At 39.7% G+C, this 19,991-nt stretch overlaps 1 protein-coding gene across 2 annotated transcripts in view; it reads right to left on the reverse strand.

Annotated features, from left to right (window-relative positions):
• ACVR1 (activin A receptor type 1) overlaps positions 1-19,991 on the reverse strand; it is a 138,238-nt gene that overhangs the window by 9,164 nt on the left and 109,083 nt on the right. For both annotated transcript variants that reach the window (XM_084891467.1, XM_084891468.1), the window contains exons 7-9: positions 19,487-19,633; positions 12,648-12,923; positions 8,815-9,012 (exon numbers count right to left, since the gene is read on the reverse strand). In XM_084891467.1, the coding sequence (XP_084747593.1) occupies positions 8,815-9,012; positions 12,648-12,923; positions 19,487-19,633 (621 nt within the window). The remainder of the gene's footprint in view (positions 1-8,814; positions 9,013-12,647; positions 12,924-19,486; positions 19,634-19,991) is intronic.

Here is a 19,991-nt window from a genome sequence, read left to right on the forward strand (position 1 = left end):
ATGCTAAATAAATAAGCCAGATAGAGAAAGACAAATACCATATGATTTCAATTATAAGTGGACTCCAGAAGTCAAAACAGAAAGACTCAGAGATACAGAGAACAACCTGATGGTTGCCAGAGAAAAGGTAGGCAGGTGGATGGGTGAAAAAGGTGAAGGGGAAAAGAGGTACAAACTTCCAGTTATAAAATAAACTGATTAAGTTTTTCTAAAATATGATTAAGTTTTTCTAGTTCAAACAAGCCACCTGAATAGCTTCAATTCCCTTTTCATATATCAAAGAAATTTATCTAAGAAAGAGAATCCATTCTTATAAATTCCATATGAATACAAATTGTTTACACAAAACATTAGCTAAGATAAAGAGCCTCTGTTAAAAAAAAATACTAGATTTTTTTCCCCTTAAACTTCACAAGTCTAACTTAGTTTATTTGAAAAATAATGTATTCTAATTATGTAAAAATAAATTTCTAGTTGATATTATTTTCTAATCAACTTTTCCACACTGCATAACTGCACTGTAAAATTTCAGTCCCTGGATTAAAAACCTTTCCTGGTAAATCATAAAAAGCTGATATTAGGTATAAATTCCTGCTCAGATAAGACGACTGGAGCCAGCTCACCTCTAAAGCCCTACCTACTTCTCTTGTAAGGATCCCAGGAATCATTCAAACAAAAAGTCTAATTCTTTTCATTACTCACAGACACCCTATACAATACCCCTGGAGATGGGCCTGCTAGATAATTTATAACTTTTCAAGGACCACATTAGTTTATAGGAAACAAAGATATGCCCTTCCCCATCTCTCAATTTTTCTAAAATTCTTTTTTTTTTTTTTTTAAATCTAGCATAACAGCCAACTATTTGGGGTAATTTGCCTGACTAGTTTGGAAAGGGTTATGTGATTGTGAACAGTAACACCAGCTGGATTTTCCTACTCTTTAAATGCAAAAGAAAAAAGTATGGCAAGATTTTTAAAAGTGATACCCAACAATGAATTTCACTTTATAAAGCTGAGGTTTCCCCTTATGTGTATATTTACCATATTTTAACTTTATTAAACGCCCCCATGTTTTAACAAAAGGAATTGAGTTTAAAAAGAAAGACCATCTAATTGATTATGCCTGGGACTTAGTCACGCCTCTTTCTTCAAATATGGGTCAACTGCTGATTGTTTCCATCTGACACTGGTCATGCTTCTCCAGAATAAAATGCACCTGGGATTAAACTCTGGCCACCATGTGCAACTCCCTCTGCTGAAGGAAAGCAATTATTTCAAGCAATATAAAGTACATTCTGTACCTAAGTGTGGGACACCACGTACAACAGGGAGGGTGATAAAAGGGTAAGACACGCTCTTGGTTTTATGGGAACTCAATGTCTAGTGAGGAAGAGGAGGAGGACAAGCCCTGCTCTTTGCGGTGGTGTTTTTTAAAGTCTGATTTTTTTTTTTCACTTCACTACTTACTTTATATCTTAAGAGGCAAAGATAGAGTAGAAACCATCACTATATTTTTATTTGTTGGTTCCTAGCTTTACTCATATCATTCTGATCCATTAAACTGTGTGCAACAGAGGTTTTGTTTGGAGATACAAAAACGAAAAAGATGTGATGTGGGTGATGGGGAGCAGGAAAAGAGAAAAGGGAGATGAGAAAATAAATGAAACTAGCATTAGAGGTAGGGGCAGGGAGAAGGGGCAGGGACATGGTACTCAGAGAAGAAAAGACCTGTGTGGTTATTAAGAACCAGGTAATTGGGTGTCACTGAAGTTTAAGTAACCTTTCCAGAAGCTAGGGCATGGGCAGACATAATAATGAGTTTTCAGGGCAGAGAAAAGGGTGAGGAAGAGGAAACACCAAGGAAAGGGGGCGCTCCAGGTGTAGGGGTCAGGGGGAGTGGGGCAAAGTAAGGAGTTACAAACGACACATCCTCAGAGCTGGAGAGAAAGAAAGAAGTCTCTGTGGCTGAAATCGGGTGCACATGGGTAGTGAAGAGAACAGGCCACGCTCCACCGGTGTGGGTCAGTGGTTGCGCATCCACCCAGGAACCCGGAGGAAACGGTTCAATTCCTGGCCAGGGCACATGCCCCGATTGCCGGCTGGATCCCTAGCGTGCAGGAGGCAGCTGATCAATGGTTCTCATCATAGATGTTTCTATCTCTCTCTACCTCTCTTTTCCTTTGTCAGAAATCAAGAAAAACGTTTTTTAAATCATGCTTATAAAATAAAAAGAGAATGAGAGAGAACAGGTCAAGGCCAGAATGTGAAATGACTTGTGTTGTTAAGATAGGAAGTCAGGTACAACTGATCCTTGTTTCTGCCAACAAGTGACAAACAATTTGGTAGCCAGGCAAAAAAAAAAAAAAGTGAACTTGATGTCCTTTAAAGACACCACCCAATGAACAAACTGCCAAATTGTGAGCCAGCATGAATTCTGGAAAAGTGACTAAAAATACAAAGCACTTCAAGTGCCAAATGTGTGGTACAAACAACAGAAAGACATAGGGATGCAGAGAAGAGGAGCTCTTACGTGGGGGTCAAGAAGAGGGAGCTGAGCCAAGCCTTGCTTTCCCATATCAAGCTGTTGGTGTGACTCAAAGGGCCACGTGAAAGAAATCGGAGGCATTATTCATTCCCAACTCCCCCACAACCTTTGGCTTGTGCATCTCAATTATACAATCATTTGTTCCTGGGCGTATGTTTCATGGAAAGTTTTCTCTTTTCTGGGGCAAATATAGCTTCACCAACCAATATCCCTACTAATTTGCTGCTTGTCTCTGGGTAAACCCCTTACTGCCACGACTCCGTTCCAACACTTCTGAAGGACAATCTCGAAGCTGATGTTCACATAAACAAGAAAGTCCATAGCACTTCAAAAAGCACAACATGACAGAGAGGTCTTTCCCAAATGCTAGTCTCTAGAAACAAGGCCTTCCTGGTGATCCTCCCCCAGGCCTGAGACCCTCTCAGGAGCCCCCATCTCCTACCTGCTTGACAGCTGCATGGGGACCTACAGGTCTCTCTGCTTCAAGTCCTCCCCTCCATCATATGCCTCTGCCCCCAGCAGCGTATCTTTGGGAGAAAACTAAGGGGAAAGCTCATTGTGTCCCTCCTCTATGTGTAGGCCATCAGCGTTGCCCATGGGAAGGTTGGTGCTCATTGCCCCGTAACAACCATTCCATGCCACTGCCCTCCTTCACGTACCTGGGCATCAGCCACAGGAATTACTTACAGTTGCATCAATAGGACACTTTTACGACTCCCCACAACTCTTCCTTTTGCCTGGGAGGCCAATCGTCCTCCTTGTCTGATGTTATTTCTCATTTCCTCCTGCACATGCTCCCAAGCTGGCCCACCTGAGTAGGTCCTACTCATCTCAGTTATGACTCCGTTCATACTTCCGTCTTCAGAGGCCCTCCCACCCTGCTGCCAATACTCCAGGCCTCTAGCCAACTTCAGTGTCCACTCTGCACACACAGTGTCCACAGTGTACCTCAACCATAATGGCTTATACTATTAATTTATAATGTGTTCAACTAAAATGTGTATACCTTTAAACTGGATATTTCTTGGTGTGTTTTTTTGCTCAACTGTTTCCCAGAGCGTAACACTCTAACAAGCATATTATAGACACTAAATACATATTAGTTAAATGAATATTGATTATATGTCCACAAGACCCTTGAGGTTAGATATGCTTTCAGCATTTGGAGCTTTTTACATTTTACAATGGTAGTAAGTGGTACACACTATCTTCATGTGATACCCTAGCAGAGTCAGAGTTTAATTTTTTTCTATGAGACGTAAATATTTTTTGACTCATTGTTGTAACACTAGATCCCATCACAAAATAAAGCCAGTAACAGTGAAACAAGAGTGTGTCCACACAGCCCCACTGTGGGCACTGAGAGGAACAAATGTAGTATCAGAAGGATTCACTCAAGGAAAGGTGGGGAAAGGGCAACCGAGCTCTGCCAGCACAGGTGTGACCTCCGTCACTCACTCGTTCCCAGTGGAACAGTAACGATGCCCGCGGAGCACTTACCATGTGCCAGACACGCACTGGGTGCTTTCCATGTGTCTTCTCATTTAATCATGAGAACTCATTAAAGTGGATACTATTGTTATCAATCTTTTTTGGATGATGAAACTTATGTTAGTTCTCAAGTCAGAGAGTATGATTTCAGAGCCAGTGAATGACTGTATTTCTCTGCCTCTGGTGGGCCCGGGAGAATCTGCGTAACGGTACAGAGGAAGCCCCCTCAGAGGTGTCCATGTGCCGGGCTTTGGCCCTGAGGGCAAACACAGCAGGGGAGGCAGAAACACACCACAGTGTGTGTGGCGACCAAACACGAGAAAGGTCCTGTTTTGTAAAAGTGTGTGCCTGTACCTAGGTACACTGCCTTTTCAAAAATCCCACTGTACCTTCTGATGGGAACCCGAGCACTGCATTTCCTCTGGGTCCTTTGAGAGTCACTGGGTTATAGTGAGGTGCATCCGTCACAGAAATGACACATTTATATGGCATTTAAATCACAATGAAACTTTGTGTGAAAACATACAGTAGACTGTGCACTAAGGAGATACTGTAAGCAAAGGTGTGCTGGACAGTAAAGGTGATTGTAATTAGATTTTAAATCCATGAGCAGGCAACTGCAGTATCAGAGCAACAGAATGATGGAGTTTCTGTATACAAGGTCTCCCACCAAAGGCCGCAGCCCAGAGGAAAGACTCCTAAACTCAAGAGGGCACATGCTGAGGGACGCTGGGAAGACGTGTTTCTGACCAGACCACAGCTAAAAGGCACTAATGCGGTTACAACGTTCCCTGTATCTACTGAAACCCTCCATCAAGCCCTTTCCTCAGACTGCACTGAACTCAGGTGACCAGAAACAAATACATCTGCAGGACTATAAAGAGAGGAAAAGAAGAATACTTCCAGAGAGGTAGCAAAAATCTAAAAAAGGAAGGCTAAGACTAAGACTCTTAAGGGAGAAATAAACCCCTTAGGAGCTTGAAAGGGAACACAAGTTTCACCTGAAGCAGTGGTCGGCAGATTCATCAGTCCATAGAGCCAAATATCAGTAGTACAACGATTGAAATTTCTTTTGAGAGCCAAATTTTTTAAACTTAAACTTCTTCTAACACCACTTCGCCAAAATAGACTTGCCCAGGCCATGGTAGTTTGTGGTAGAGCCACACTCAAGGGGCCAAAGAGCGGCATGTGGCTCCCAAGCCACAGTTTGCCAACCACTGACCTAAAGTATCAGGACAAGGCACGGACATGCTGCTGGGACAGGGTCCGATGGTGTCCTGGGGCAGTCTTCATTTCCTGGCCTGGGGAAACTGATTTACTGTATTCCATTTTAACACGAGATCTCACGAGTTCAGTCCCTGATCCAGCAGCATCGGCACCCCCTGGGGCCCTGTTCAAAAGGGAAATTTTCCATCCAAGCCGAGACCTACTAAGTCAGGAATGCTGGGGTGGGGCAGTCTTCTGTGTTTCTAGGTGGTTCTGATGTACACTCCAGCTTAAGAACCACTGAACCAAGCAAACCCTGCCTTAAGTTCATATAAAACATTAACACAGTGAAGGTGAGAAAACTGTTTTCCTGCCTACCAATTCCAAATTCAGTGTCAAACTAAACACAAAAAGTAAAATCCAAACAATACTATTGAGCAATTTGCAGATGTGAGATGGACTGAACTCTCATTTCCTGTACAGAAACAGCATGAGGTTTATTAGGTGTAGCAAATAAATGTAAAATCCCAATAAAATCATGAAATGCAATGTAGTTTCATATTCATGGTCCACTTGAGGATCACAGTGCTCCGGGAGCACTATCTGGTCATCAGTTTTTACAGCGGACTCAGGAGCTCCAAGGACACATAATTATAATGACCTTCTGAAGATATTCATATATTTAAATGAGTTGTATTTTATATGCAATAATTTCAAAAATATGTACTTTTAATGACAGTTCCTAAAGCTGGTAAGAAAGCAAAATATGTACAAAATAGGCTAGGGTGAGGAGGATATTGTGAATTAGTACAACTCTTATGGAAAGCAATTTGGCAATATATAAAAACATCCATAGTCTTTGACCTATTAAGGGTACTTTTTTTTCAGATTAAGAATTCCCCAAATGAAAAGTTATATGAACAAAGAGTCTACTACAGCCCCCAAATGAGGAGACAGGATGTCTAAGGATATGGAAATGGTTAAAAAATATTATGTGACCATTTAAAATAAAAACAGGCTATTTAACAACATTAAAACACACATATAAATGAAAAAGATACTACAGAATTGTATCTAGACTACAATTACAACTATGTCAAAAATATGCATAAAGAAGTGGAAAGAATCATGAATTTTTCAATACAAGAGCATTTTTTTCTTGCTTATTTTCTACTCTACTCATTTCTTTCTATTTTGGTAGTAATAACTAAGATGTTAATATTAACAAAATAGGCTTGTTAAAAGCTTGGAAGATTCTCAATTTTCAATTTTAACATTTCTATGTATATATGGTGTGCATGTGAGCACATGAATATTTATGGAGAAGAGGGACTAGAGCAACAGGAAGGAAAATATCAAATTAGTCATGGTCAAAGGACAGTAACTGATTTCTAATGAGACATGATATACCCTTACCTCCCCCCAAAAATCAAACCACACCACAGAGCAGAAGCTTAAGCCGCAACATTTTAGGAACCAGAAAAACAATCTAAATAATGACATTAAGGGGAGATCCCAAAGCAACCAAAATATTCTCTTCTGTTCTTCATCTTTTTTCCCCCCAGAAGTAATGTTACACATGGGACTGATCAAGCAAACCACCATTTGTTGAGCTACACTTTAAACTGATGATGTTAACTTCGCACCAAACATTAATCACAGTTGATCTTTAAAAGCCATTTGGGCCTATGCTTGTGACACAGGGACCTAGTTTACAACGTAAGTTCGTACACAGCCCTAATCGCACATTTCTGCCGCACTAGGCTGCCAGCTCACAGGCTGGCCTGGCACCGCCCCAGCACCCCTCCCCGCCCCAGCACCCCTCCCCGCCCCAGCTGGACTGCCCCCATCCTGGCCCTGGAATATTAGCGCTCTCTTAGTTGGGGCAAGTTCCCCATCACATGGCTTATTATGACACTAATCCTTCTCTAAAATGTCTGTTAATTAGAATTTGATTTTGAGTTCGAAGGAGCTCAAGAGGGGGAGGGTAAAGAAAGGCGATGTGCAATTTCAGACAAAGTTCAGAACATTATAAATCAGCAAAAACAGTCTCTCTGTTGCAAACAATTCTCCAGGCGCTCGAATGGCACAAAATGCAAGTCAGCGATCCCAAGGATTGAGAAATAATTACCAAGAAAATGTTCAAGATCCTATTATTTTTTAAAGTACTTTAAAATAACTGTCAGGTTACAATGCATGTATGTTTATGTTTGATCTGAAACAATAGCTTTGATATCCTTAGAGAGTTTGTTAAAAGCAAATACTCCGCTTTTTTTTTTGGGGGGGGGGGGGGGAGAAGCTATCATGAAGACATGCCTATATTAATTACTGCACACTAAAACTACATTAAGTTACCCAGATCCACTTCCCTCTCAGAACCTTCCATTCTCTGGCTGTGTGTTCATGAAAATTATGATTGCCCCAAAAATCTCGATCCTTGTAAGAAAACATCGTTGGAAGGTGGGATGGAGCACAGATGTTATAGACATTTCTTTCATACTTCAAAGCCAAGATTCCAAAAGGTCACAGGAGGGTGAAGTCACTTTTGGAAAGGAATATTAATGTAAATATATGGCACGGTCTTCTGTTTTTCTGGAACAATTTCAGATACATCCTCAGTGAAATAAGATTTCCAGTTGTGAAAGTATTCAGGTTGTGAAGCGGTTGATTTAGTCAACATAAAGGATTCTACTATAATAACCACTTTGTGGGTAGATGGGGCATGTGCAATTTGAAAGAGTATACACTTAGTGCTGTGAGAATACAATGTAGTTGAAGTTAAGTTCAACACTGTATTTGTGGTTGATCTGGATACATGAAAGACAAGAGTAAGAGTCTATTGTAGGGGACGCAGGTAAAAATGATGGACAGATGCTTCCCTAACTGCCAAGGCGACACCATTTCATAAAACTTAACTTACAAGAGTACCGGCATAACCCTTCGGGGATTCCTGAAGATGAACTTCACTTATACAGCCTACTTCTTACAAAGGGGTGAATTCTGAGTGCGTCACCTGAGCCTTTTCTCAATGATCTAACTCAAGTAAAAATACCTAAAATAGCAGAATTCATCCACTCTTAGATTTACTTGTGCACCCTCCTCATATTAAACTTCACTTGTGAGAAGAGCAAAGAAGGGAAAGTGGAAAGAAAGGCAGAATAGAAATAAGGAGGAAAGAAGGAAGGAAAAAAGGGAAGGAGGGAGGGAGGGAGGGAGGGAAGGAGGGAGGGAGGGAGGGAGGGAGGGAGGGAGGGAGGGAGGGAGGGAGGGAGGAAGGAAGGAAGGAAGGAAGGAAGGAAGGAAGGAAGGAAGGAAGGAAGGAGGGGAAATGTGGACCAATCAAAATAAAAAAAATAAAATAAAAAGGAATGACTAGTCTCTTCCAGAAAACAATGATTTCCTCTTGTGCAGTTAAAATACAATGCCATCGCGTTCCACCTACCAGTTAAATATAAATGCCAGTCGCATGACAAGGAACCATGTGAACTTAAATATCCCTTTCCCCTTTTAAGGGCAGTAGTATCAACAGGGCTTGAAAGTGGACCACATTACATTAGATCAGATACCTACCGTTGCTCACCATCCGCCTGGCCACTTCCCACAAGACAAGTCCAAAAGCCCAAATATCGACTCTCTTGTAAGAATCAAAGCAGTCCACCTGGATGGTTTCATCCAGGACTTCGGGGGCCATGTAGCGCTTGGTGCCTACGCGTGGGTTGTTCCCCACGTCCAGTTGATTGGTGCTCTGGGAATGCATGACCGCCAAACCTGAAAGGAAGAAGACAACAGTGTCCATCAGCTCACGTCCTTTCTCAGAGAGCGCTGCTGGCGAAGTTGCCACCCGCCCAATCACCACACCTCTGTGGTACCCGGGTCCCTGCTGCACTACCCCCAGAGGACCCCCTGGGATGCCTGTTGTGAGGGCTTCTATGAGAGCAGGAAAGTGACTATTGCCAGAAACACTGTGAGGCTGTTAGGTTAACATATGTATGAATGTCTGAGACAAACAGTTCTAGGGAACTAATACACCAAACCTACTAGAGGAGGCTGGTGTTTAAAGTAAAAAAAAAAAAAAAAAAAAAAAAAAAAAAAAAAAAAAAACAAGCTCACATCTTACATGGGAACCTCAAAGTGGCTTGCTTCACAAGAAGCGAAACATGCTCTCAAGCTCTGCCCCTGCTCCCACTAGTGTGCAAACACAAATGCCAAAGAGTGCGAGCCAGAGAATGTGAAGTAACCGATCACTAACATATAAAGGGCGCTCCATCCCTACGGGACTAGCTGCTCACCTGAACGATAGATAACACTCTTCAAACCCACAGGCCTTTCTCTAAAGTCACGTACACAGAGAACATTAAACTGGATCTCATTCAAGGCACAACTTTCATGTTAAATGGTTTGGAAGCCCTTTCCTAAAACCGGGACTCATTTCGGAATTCCTCAGTCAACTGGAGAGGCCCTGCATTCCTCACTGACCGGGGATTAGACAGATAGGTGTGTGGCTTGCTGGCAAACGGAATTCCTTTTTGATGCATATGCAGACCAACTGGAAAGGATTCTTGTAACACTACAAGCAGCCCCTGTAGACCTTTGGAACCCAATAATCCTTTGGGGACCCCTCAAGCCATCTATGGGGAATGAGGCTCTTCCCACTCCATGGCTCTGGGTGTATGGGTTCAGGATGCTGTATAATGCCAGGGAGATAGCACATATGTTATCTCAGCCTTTAATAATCAGCAAAGATACCAACAACTGCATTAGACTACATCAGACTGGTTCCCTTTCCCCCTTGTTTTTATCCTCAACACCGAGAGTCTATGGCCACTGTGGACATTTCCCAAATGGTGCCCCTCCACCATTTCCAGTACCAAAAAAATCAAAATAACAGCATATCTTAAAGGTGCAGTTTCAATAGAAGAGGGAGATCCTTGCTGATGTAAAAACAAGGCCACAAGTTTTTTGAAACTTCCCCCTTCAAGAGCTGAAACTCAATTCCCCATGCCTTGGGCTAGACTACCGAGCAGAAGATGGCAGAAATGAGTGTAGGGCTTCATAATTAGGACATAAAAAGCACTATGGCTTCCCATTTGCAGCCCTGTGGAGAGATCCACGGGGTGAGGAACTGAGATCCTGATACCGCCACGAGTGAGCCATCTGGAAGTTCCTTCAGCCCCGATCAAGCCTTCAGGTGCCTGCAGCCCTGATGGACAGCTTGACTATTACTCCCATGAGACCTGGAGCCAAAGCCAGAGAACTGAGCTGTTCTACCTCCTCCATCAAAGGACTGGGTGAGAAACTACATTTGTGTTATTTTAAGCCGCTAAGTTTTAGAAGTCATTTGTTTCTTAGAAGTAGATAATTATTAAACGAAGTAAAAATACAAAACAATAAAATGCAATGTATGAACCTTGGCCGCATTCTTGTTTGGGGGGGGAAAAAATTGAAAATGAATATATTTTGTAGTATTTTTAGGGGGTGCATTCTGAATTATTTGGGAATAATGTGATGATGTTATTTTTAAATGAATTAGCAAATATATATGTACAGCCACATATAAACAAAATATGGCAAAATTTTAATAGCTGTTCAATCTAGGTGTTGCCGATATGAATGATCATTATACTTTTCTTTAATATTTCTGTGGATTTGAATTTTTTATAATAAAAAGTTAGAAAAATAAATAGAATACTAGTATTTTTGCTAGAATACAGATATTTTTGCAGTATTAACAGAGAATGATTTCTAATAAGTGATCTTTAATTTCTGGGTACAAAGTAAAAATATATTAAAAGTGTGGTCTTATAGGCACCATCTCTTGTACTCTGGATCTACTCCCCTGACTAGACCCCTTTATACAGATTTCTGCATGAACCCATGTATCCTAAAGAAATGTAGCTGAAGAGTTAATTAAACTTACTGCAAAACTCCCTCCACAGCCTCCCTACCAAGTCCCATAAACCAAAGCCAATTTGTCCATCTTCCCTAGACCCATGAACTATATATAAAAGCAGCTACCAATTAAATGCTTATTATTTCCCAAATGTTTATAATTAATTTCTGAATCTACTAAGAATCCTGTGAGGAAGACATCATTGATTTAGTAACATGAACAATATATTAGCACATTACTAGGCAAGTTTCAAATAATTCAGAAGTCCACCTAGAAATGGGCTCACGTCTTACTGAGGTCCCCTTGCTCAGCCTCCCACCTTTACATGAGGTGTAAAGGGGCCAGCTCTTAGAGCACATAAACAGGTAGTAGATGAAAAGACCTGCACAGAAATACCAGCTGAATAACTAGGAAATCCAATCGTCTCAGCTCAAAAAGCCACGGCTCTGCCATAAACGTCTTTGAAACCACAGCTAACACTGCCCATAGGAACCACTGGGCCACGCCCTTTAACGCTGTCACTAATACATTTCTTCTCATACGTGGAAAACATTGTAAAATTACTTCTCAACATGAAAGACTTTAAAGGGATTCAAAACAAATTTTCCTGACATGTCAAATCCTTTGTGTTTAAAAAAGCAAACAAAATTAATTTTATCATTTATATAACATTGTCTACACCTCTGTCAGTCTAATGGTAACTACTATGATATGAATATAAACCATTTTTTAATCCAGTTGAGTGAGGACTGTCTATAGTCCACTGAAATGTATAATCAATATTACAATTCATTTCTCGTGAGCATAGTTATTCAGCCAATATTTCAGGGGTCTAAAATGAATATGTCTTCAGATACAATGCCACTATAAATAAAAATAATCTTATTTACAATGAATTTAAAGCTACACCATAAGAAGGAGATATCCTAGCAGGGAAAATAATAAATTGGTTCAAGGATATTTTTCACTCTTGCTTAATTGATAATTTTGCTGTGGTTATAGAACAACTTTTGAAACCATTTTTAAGACAAATTCACTCTATATGCTATGCATGTGTACCTACTTTGTGTAAAGAGCTGTGAAATCAGAATGCAACAGTATGAGGTGATGATATGGGATAATGAGAAAGTCTGTGTCTCAATAAAGATTTAGGTTTTACAACATTTGTCAAAACCCTGAGATTATAAACTTAAGATTTGTGTATTTTCCATGAAATTTAAATTTTACCTATTAAAAAAAAAATAATGAACTCTAGTGTATAAAACAGTGGTGTGCAAGCTGAAGTCTTTAGAGAGAAGAGCTCTTATGTCTGCAATTTACATTGAAATGTCAAAAATTAAGAAGGATTGATGAAACAGGGGACAGACATATATGAGATAAAGCTTAAGAATAGTAAAATATTGATAGGAGAATCTAGGTGGTTGTGATACAGTTGTTTACTATCTTCAATTTGTCTGCATGCTTCAAATTTTTCACAACAAAAAGTAATTTTAAAATATTTCTAAAAATTTACCCAAATCTGCTATGCAACACTGTCCATTCTTCTTCACCAGGATGTTTTTGCTTTTCAAATCTCGATGAGCAATAGCTGGTTTCCCTTGGGTTCCAAATATCTCTATGTGCAAATGTGCGAGACCACTAGCAATGGACAGCACTATTCGCAGGCAGCTAACTGTATCCAGAGTAGTAAGCTGGAGATAGTCATACAATGATCCCATTTCATGGTAATGTGTGATTAACCACAACTGGGTACTGGAGTGTCTTGATGTCATGTCTGAAGCAATGAAACCTAGAGTGAGCAAGAACAAAATTAACAGACATGTGAGAATTCCACATTGTGATTTTTAGTAGCCAGAAGTAGTGACCCATATAGTAGACATCATCTATAACAGTGGTTCTCAACTTTCCTAATGCCTCGACCCTTTAATACAGTTCCTCATGTTGTGGTGACCTCCAAACATAAAATTATTTTCGTTGCTACTTCATAACTGTAATTTTGCTACTGTTAATGAATCGTAATGTAACGTAAATATCTGTGTTTTCCGATGGTCTTAGGTGACCCCGCTAAATGGTCTTAGGCTCTACAGCAGCAGTTCTCAACTTGTGGGCCACTAGCAGGGTCACCTAAGACCATAGGAAAACACAGATATTTACATTACGGTTCATTAACAGTAGCAAAATTACAGTTATGAAGTAGCAACGAAAATGATTTTATGATTGGGGGTCACCACAACATGAGAAACTGTATTAAAGGGTCACGGCATTAGGAAGGTGAGAACCACTGATCTATAACAAAATATAATTAATCTAACAAACTACCATGAAAGAATATTTACAGAAGCATCAACAAAGAAACATTATAGTATTTATTCCTTAAAGGGTACTGTCAATGCACAGAAAATTTTCGTATTAATTTCCCTTGTTAAATAACCCTTTAAAAAATATTTTACACTGCATTAACATTTAAGTAGAAATATTTTTTGTGCCTACCCATAATGACAGTGCCAAACTCTTTATCACACTGATATTCCAAGCACAGATTATTCATCAACTACCCAAAAAGAACAGAAAACTGGAACCTAGACATCTGTGTTCTAGTCCTGACTCTGCCTGTGATTTGCTGGGTAGTATTGATAACTCATTTAGGCTCTTTGGAGTCTCTCTGCTCAGTTATAAAATAAAGGGATCAGTTTATGTTAAATGATTGATAGATTCATCAAATAAAAAAAGGAGCCAATGAAATATAACAAGCAATTGATGTTCTCTGTCAGTCACACAGGAAAACCAAGATGATAATGTTTGTTAGCTAGAAAAGAAGACAGATATGAAAAGGAAAAAAATTACAACATAATGTGAAAAGTATTATAATATACTAGAGTCCTGGTGCACCAAATGTGTGTACTCGGGTGGTGGCGGTTCTCAGCCTGGCCTAAGGTGTCAGTTGGAAATCCTTAGTGCTGCTGCAGAGGAGGGAGAGGCTCCCACCACTGTCACTGAGCTTTCCAGCCATGAGCCTGGTTCAGGGCTTCTGGCTGAGCAGCGCTCCCCCTATGGGAGCGCAATGACCACTAGGGAGCAACTCGTGCATTGAGCATCTGCCCCCTGGTGGTCAGAGTGTGGCATAGTGACCAATCATTCTGCCATTCGGTTAATTTGCACATTAGCCTTTTATTATATAGGGTATCTGCAAAGGGCAGCAGGAGCCCGGAATAGGGAATCATAATAATTCAGACCAGATGTTCCAATAGGCTTCCATCAAAAGTAACCACTGGTCTTGAAAAGAAGTAAAATACTGACAGATGTAGATAAAGAGGTAGGAAGATGTTTTTCTAGATATTCTGTGGGGACTTTTAGAGCACAATGAAGGAACTATAGAAGTCTGAGGCACTTCCTAACCTATGGAATAAATTGTGATATGTATGCTTGTTATTTCGCTACAGAAGTGCTTTTCTAGCATTACTCTTCTCTCTATATTATATTCATCTATATACATAAAAGATTAAGTGACTGACTGTCCATCTGTCTGACTGACCAACTGGCTAGTACATATGACATGCAAAGACAATTTAAAAATAAATGTTGACTCGTGCATGCGTGATACATATAAAGCTCTCACTGGCACCAATTGTACACATCTGCACAAATCCACGCACCAAGCCATCTGTATATATAAAAGGCTGAATGATTGACTGTTCGTCCATCCAATCAGTATTTATGATGCACAATGGCAATTTAAAAATAAACATTGACTTGCACATGTACGATATTTGTCTCTGTCTGGCACTGGCCTCCCATTTAAATTAATTTTAAGACAGTTTCCCGTGATGCCAGCATTTGTGATGACTATTAATAAATCACAAGGACGCCGAAACCAGTTTGGCTCAGGGGATAGAGCATTGGCCTGCAGACTGAAAGGTGCCGGGTTCGATTCCTCGTCAAGGGCATGTACCTTGGTTGCGGGCACATCCCTGGGGGGAGGGGGAGGGAAGGTGTGTGCAAGAGGCAGCTGGCCAATGATTCTCTCTCATCGATGTTTCTAACTCTCTGTCCCTCTCTCTTCCTCTCTGTAAGAAATCAATAAAATACATATATTTTTTTAAAATAAATAAATCACAAGGACAAACTCTAGACAGAGTAGGAATATTCCTACCTGAACCCGTTTTGGATATGGTCAGTTATATGTTGCTTTCTCTAGAGTTCAAAGAGCGTGTGGCATTAAAGTTAAAGTTGTAAATATTTCATCACAAGGGAAATTAGTCAAGTACTCTGAAAATGTTTTTACTATTAATGTGGTATACAGGGAGATATTAGAATAAGTTTAATCTATTTATCAGTCATTGTTTTTATCAATGTTGTTTTTATATCATGTTTTTATTGTTTTTATATCATGTTTTTATATCATGCCTTTGTGTTATAGTTTATTTATTAATCTATATATTATTTTCATATACTTTTTACTAAGTTTCTTTCATCTCTGAAACTTCTATTATAGAGAAAGGGTGAATAGCGATATTAAAATATTTCTTCTAATTAACTTCCTTTTAATGTGCACGAATCTGCGCACAGAGTCACTAGTATAATAATATTCTTCTATAGAATGCTAGAAAAGCACTTCTGTGTTTTTAATATATATTTATATGTAACATATAATGTACACTATAATATACAGGGTTGATTTACAGTTGCTCATGTGGAAAAACTACAATAATTAATAATAATAATACAAAAATAAATAGTTTATCAAACTCACAACTGTAAGCCTATTTTTACCTTGCCCTGTGCATTATAATATATTTTATAATATACGTATTTACTAGAATATTAGTGGCCAGATGCATGAATGAAGATTCATGTAAGAATGGGCCTTTGTTTCCCTGGCTACCGGCACCATCTTTGCTCTGGCCGGAGCAGCCTTTCCGCTATGGCCCAGAGCCACCTTTCTATCTTCCCATGCTGCCCAGAGGCCAGGAGCAGCTGGGGTGGAGTGGAATGCCTGCGTCATCGCCATGGTGATGACACAAGCATCCTGCCCTGTCCCCTGCCACTCTGCACCTGTATATGCAAATTAACCCATAATCTTTGTTGGGTTAATTTGCATACTCACTCCTGACTGGCTGGTGGGCATTGTGAAGGTACAGTCAATTAGCATGTTACTCTTTTATTAAGTAGATATAATGTTATATATATCATGTATATGAACTTTATGGATAGTAAAGTTTGGGACATATAAATAGAAGATAAAAATTTTTTTAAAAGAGATATGGCTTGAGGAAGAATTAAATATCTTGCGAAAGTATAAAGTAAGAGAAATTGCATAAAATGCCTTACTATCACATAATATATTGTGTAAAATTTACTTACTTTCAAATATATTTTTTCACGGGGTTTTCCTAAATAGACCAGTAAGATAGATATATATCATTATACTCATTTTAGAAATATAAAGTTCTGTTGGGAAATACCAAGAATCACAAAGCTATTAAATTGCAGCCAACCCCAAACCTGTGCTGATTTTTGGCTGTGCTGATACACCCTCCCTCACATAGGAAGTTCTGGGAACAAAGAAAGGTATTCTATTTGATCAGCAGCATCAACAATAGAAGTCGCTATTAATTATTGAGTGCTAACAACACACCAAGTACTTGACACGCAGTCCTCCAACAACCACATGAAGTAGGCAGATTACATCCCTGGCATTCGGTGTGCTGCAAAAATTTTTAAAACATTCAATTCCTGACTATTGAATCAGAGGCACTGACCTCTTTCTCCTTAAAACTGTCACATTAAAAAAAAAAAAAATCACAACAGCCAACAGTATGCTGTGAATGCCCTGTCTTGAACCATAAGTAAAATATATAGGCCATATAATAGAGTTACATCTTATTGGTCATGTCACAAACTAAGGTTGTGTCTGACTGGTTAATCCCTGGTACCAAAAATCCTTATATACAGGTACAGGAACCTGATTTTTTTTTTTTTTTTTTTTTGGAAGCGAAAAGGGTAGGTAATTATTATTATAGTTGTTATTGTTATTATTTTGTAAATCAATAAAAATCATATATCTATTTTTTTGTCGGATTGTCAAAAAATACATTTTTTGGTAGGCCACAGAATTTTAGTAATTAATTTATGTGTGCCATGAGATGAAAAAGGTTGAAAATCACTGCTCTGGACCTTCAGGAAAAATAACTTTTAAATAAGCAAGATTTTTAAAAACTATATTTTAGGTGTGAATTATATTGTTCTACTTTCTTCAAAAAGCTAGAGCATTTTTGTAAGTTCATGGCAATCCCAAGGAAGGGCAAAAATTGCAGGTGGCTGCATGTGGGTCTATTTGTACAGGATGCTTCAGAGAACCCTTGGACCCCAAGACAGGGTGTCTGTCATGTCAGGCCCAGAAGTCATGAATGTTGTAAGCAATGTGAGAGTCATCAGACATGTAGAGCAAAAGTATCTCAGCTCCCCAGATACCTCATTATAGAGAGAAGGATTGGAGAGGGGAGACCAGGAACCACAATATAAAGGAGGGGGATTAGGTGATGACTAGGGCCCCAGGGGAAAGGGAAGGGCAAAAACCAACAGCAGAAACAGATCATTCTGAGCTGGAACATACTGTTGAAGCAAAGCTTTGGACAACTGTCAAACCACCATTTGCAGACAACCTGGCTCAGGTTTCATACTAAATTGGCAGTACAGTCGAGCACTGCTTAACAATGGGTGTACATCCTGATAAATGTGTTGTTAGGCAGGTTTGTCACTATGAGAGCATCATGCAGAGTACTTAGACGGTATAGTCTACCACACACCTAGGCTATAGAGCCAGCCTCTTGCTCCTAGGCTGTAAATCTGTACAGCATGCTACGTACTGAATACTGTCGGCAAATGTAACACAATAGTATGTGTGTATCTAAACATAGAACAGGTACAGTAAAAAATGTGTTGTCAAAGATAAAATATGGTCCACCTGTACAGGGTACTTACCATGAATGTAGTTTGCAGGAGAAGAAGCTGCCTTGGGTGAGTCAGTGAGTAAGGAAATGATGAGTGAATGTGAAGGCCTAGTGCGTGACTGCACACTACTATAGACTTTACAAGCACCATACACTTAAGCTACACTAAATTTATAAAATGACATTAAATCAAGCACAAGAAAAAAATGATGCAATCAAGAGACATGGTAAACACAGAAACTGTGAGGCTGCTGCTTGCATAACATGGCATAATGTTTTACAGTAAACTTTCTTTTTATAAGCAGAAAGCATATACTCTAAAATAATGACAAAGTATAGCATAGTAAATACATAAACCAGTAATGTAGCCATTCATTATCAAGTATTATGTATTGTGCATTACCGTTTGCGCTATACTTGTATACGACTGGCAGCACAGATTTGATTACACCAGCATCACCACAAAAATGTGAGTAATGTGTTGTGCTACACAACATTTCCATAGCTACAATGTCCTGGGCAACAGGAATTTTCCAGCCATTCTGGGACCACTGTTGTATAGGGTGTCCGTCACTGACTGAAATCTATACTGCATGTGACTGTACCGGAATAGAAATAAATTCTGCCAACAGCTTTGTGTATGCCAAACCTAATCCAATAGTCACCACGTATCCCACACTATCTTCCACAGGTCAAATTCTATAGGAACTTCACACCCACCAATTAAAAAGCACACCAGGCAGCATTCATAAAGGATGTATGAGTATAAACACATTTGCAGAAACTTTTCAAAAAACATACACGCCAATGGACGCAAGGAATATTCTCACCCTTTGTAATCCCATAACAGTATTTTCAATGAGCTCTCCACATATTTCACAAATGTTTTTAAGCTTTAGTTTCCAAATTAAAATGTATGCTAAATCCCCCTGTAAATCCGGGCTTTAAAAAAAAACGATGCCTAGTTTGAGGGAATGTGCATTTAATTACGATGTCCCTGGGAGCTGTGAATCTCTAGGAAACCATCCAAAGAGCTTTCTTAGTTTGATTCAAGTAATAAATATTCAGCAAGGGTGTGGGGTAAGCAGAACCACCGAGGAAGCCTTGAAGTGAACAATATGGGGGCATATTTCTGTTGTTTAAATAACAACCTGCAGAATAAGAGGGAACAATAACAATTTCCTTTTCATCACTGAGAGAACCTTCCAATTTCACTTCTCCGCAGGTGTAATCAAGAAATTAGTGTTAAAAATATGAAATAGTATATATACACTCGCGAGATCCCTATATTGCTTTTCAGGAGAGACTGGCAAGTTCACATGCACCCCATCAGAGAGGGCAAAGGCCTGACAATTATTTCTTTCCAGATAAAGATAGTGAGGGGAATTGCCCTGGTACTTACCTAAAATATTTTCATGCCTCAGCATCACAGTGTTGTATAATTCTGTTTCCCTGAACCACGACTTCTCATCCCGGGAGGAGAAGATCTTCACAGCCACGTTCTCCCCTTGCCAGCTGCCCCTCCACACCTCTCCGTACCTGCCTTTCCCTGCGGGAAGCAGCACAGAGGTGACATTGGGCAGAACAGAAGACATCACCCATAAAGTTCATACCTGTAACTCTTAACCACGCCCACCATTTACTGGGAAAACTCCCATTTAGGAAATACAAAGACCAGGACCTTTTGCCTGTGAAGGTAGAACCTGCCCCTCCCAGCCACTCCACTGTAATAACAGGTTAAACACCCTCAGTATCGGCACGGTACAATTAGCTGCACATGATAAAGTTTCACATTTGAATTCCTCAATTGAAGAGTCTCTGAAACACACATAGTTTTTAAAAGCACATGAAAGTGAGCAAAACTTAGAAAAACGGTACCGGTCATCAGATTTCAGTGTGGTGTGGAA

The sequence above is a fragment of the Pipistrellus hanaki genome (genome assembly GCF_964339955.1).
Source record: "Pipistrellus hanaki genome assembly, chromosome: 8".
Lineage (NCBI taxonomy): Eukaryota > Metazoa > Chordata > Mammalia > Chiroptera > Vespertilionidae > Pipistrellus > Pipistrellus hanaki.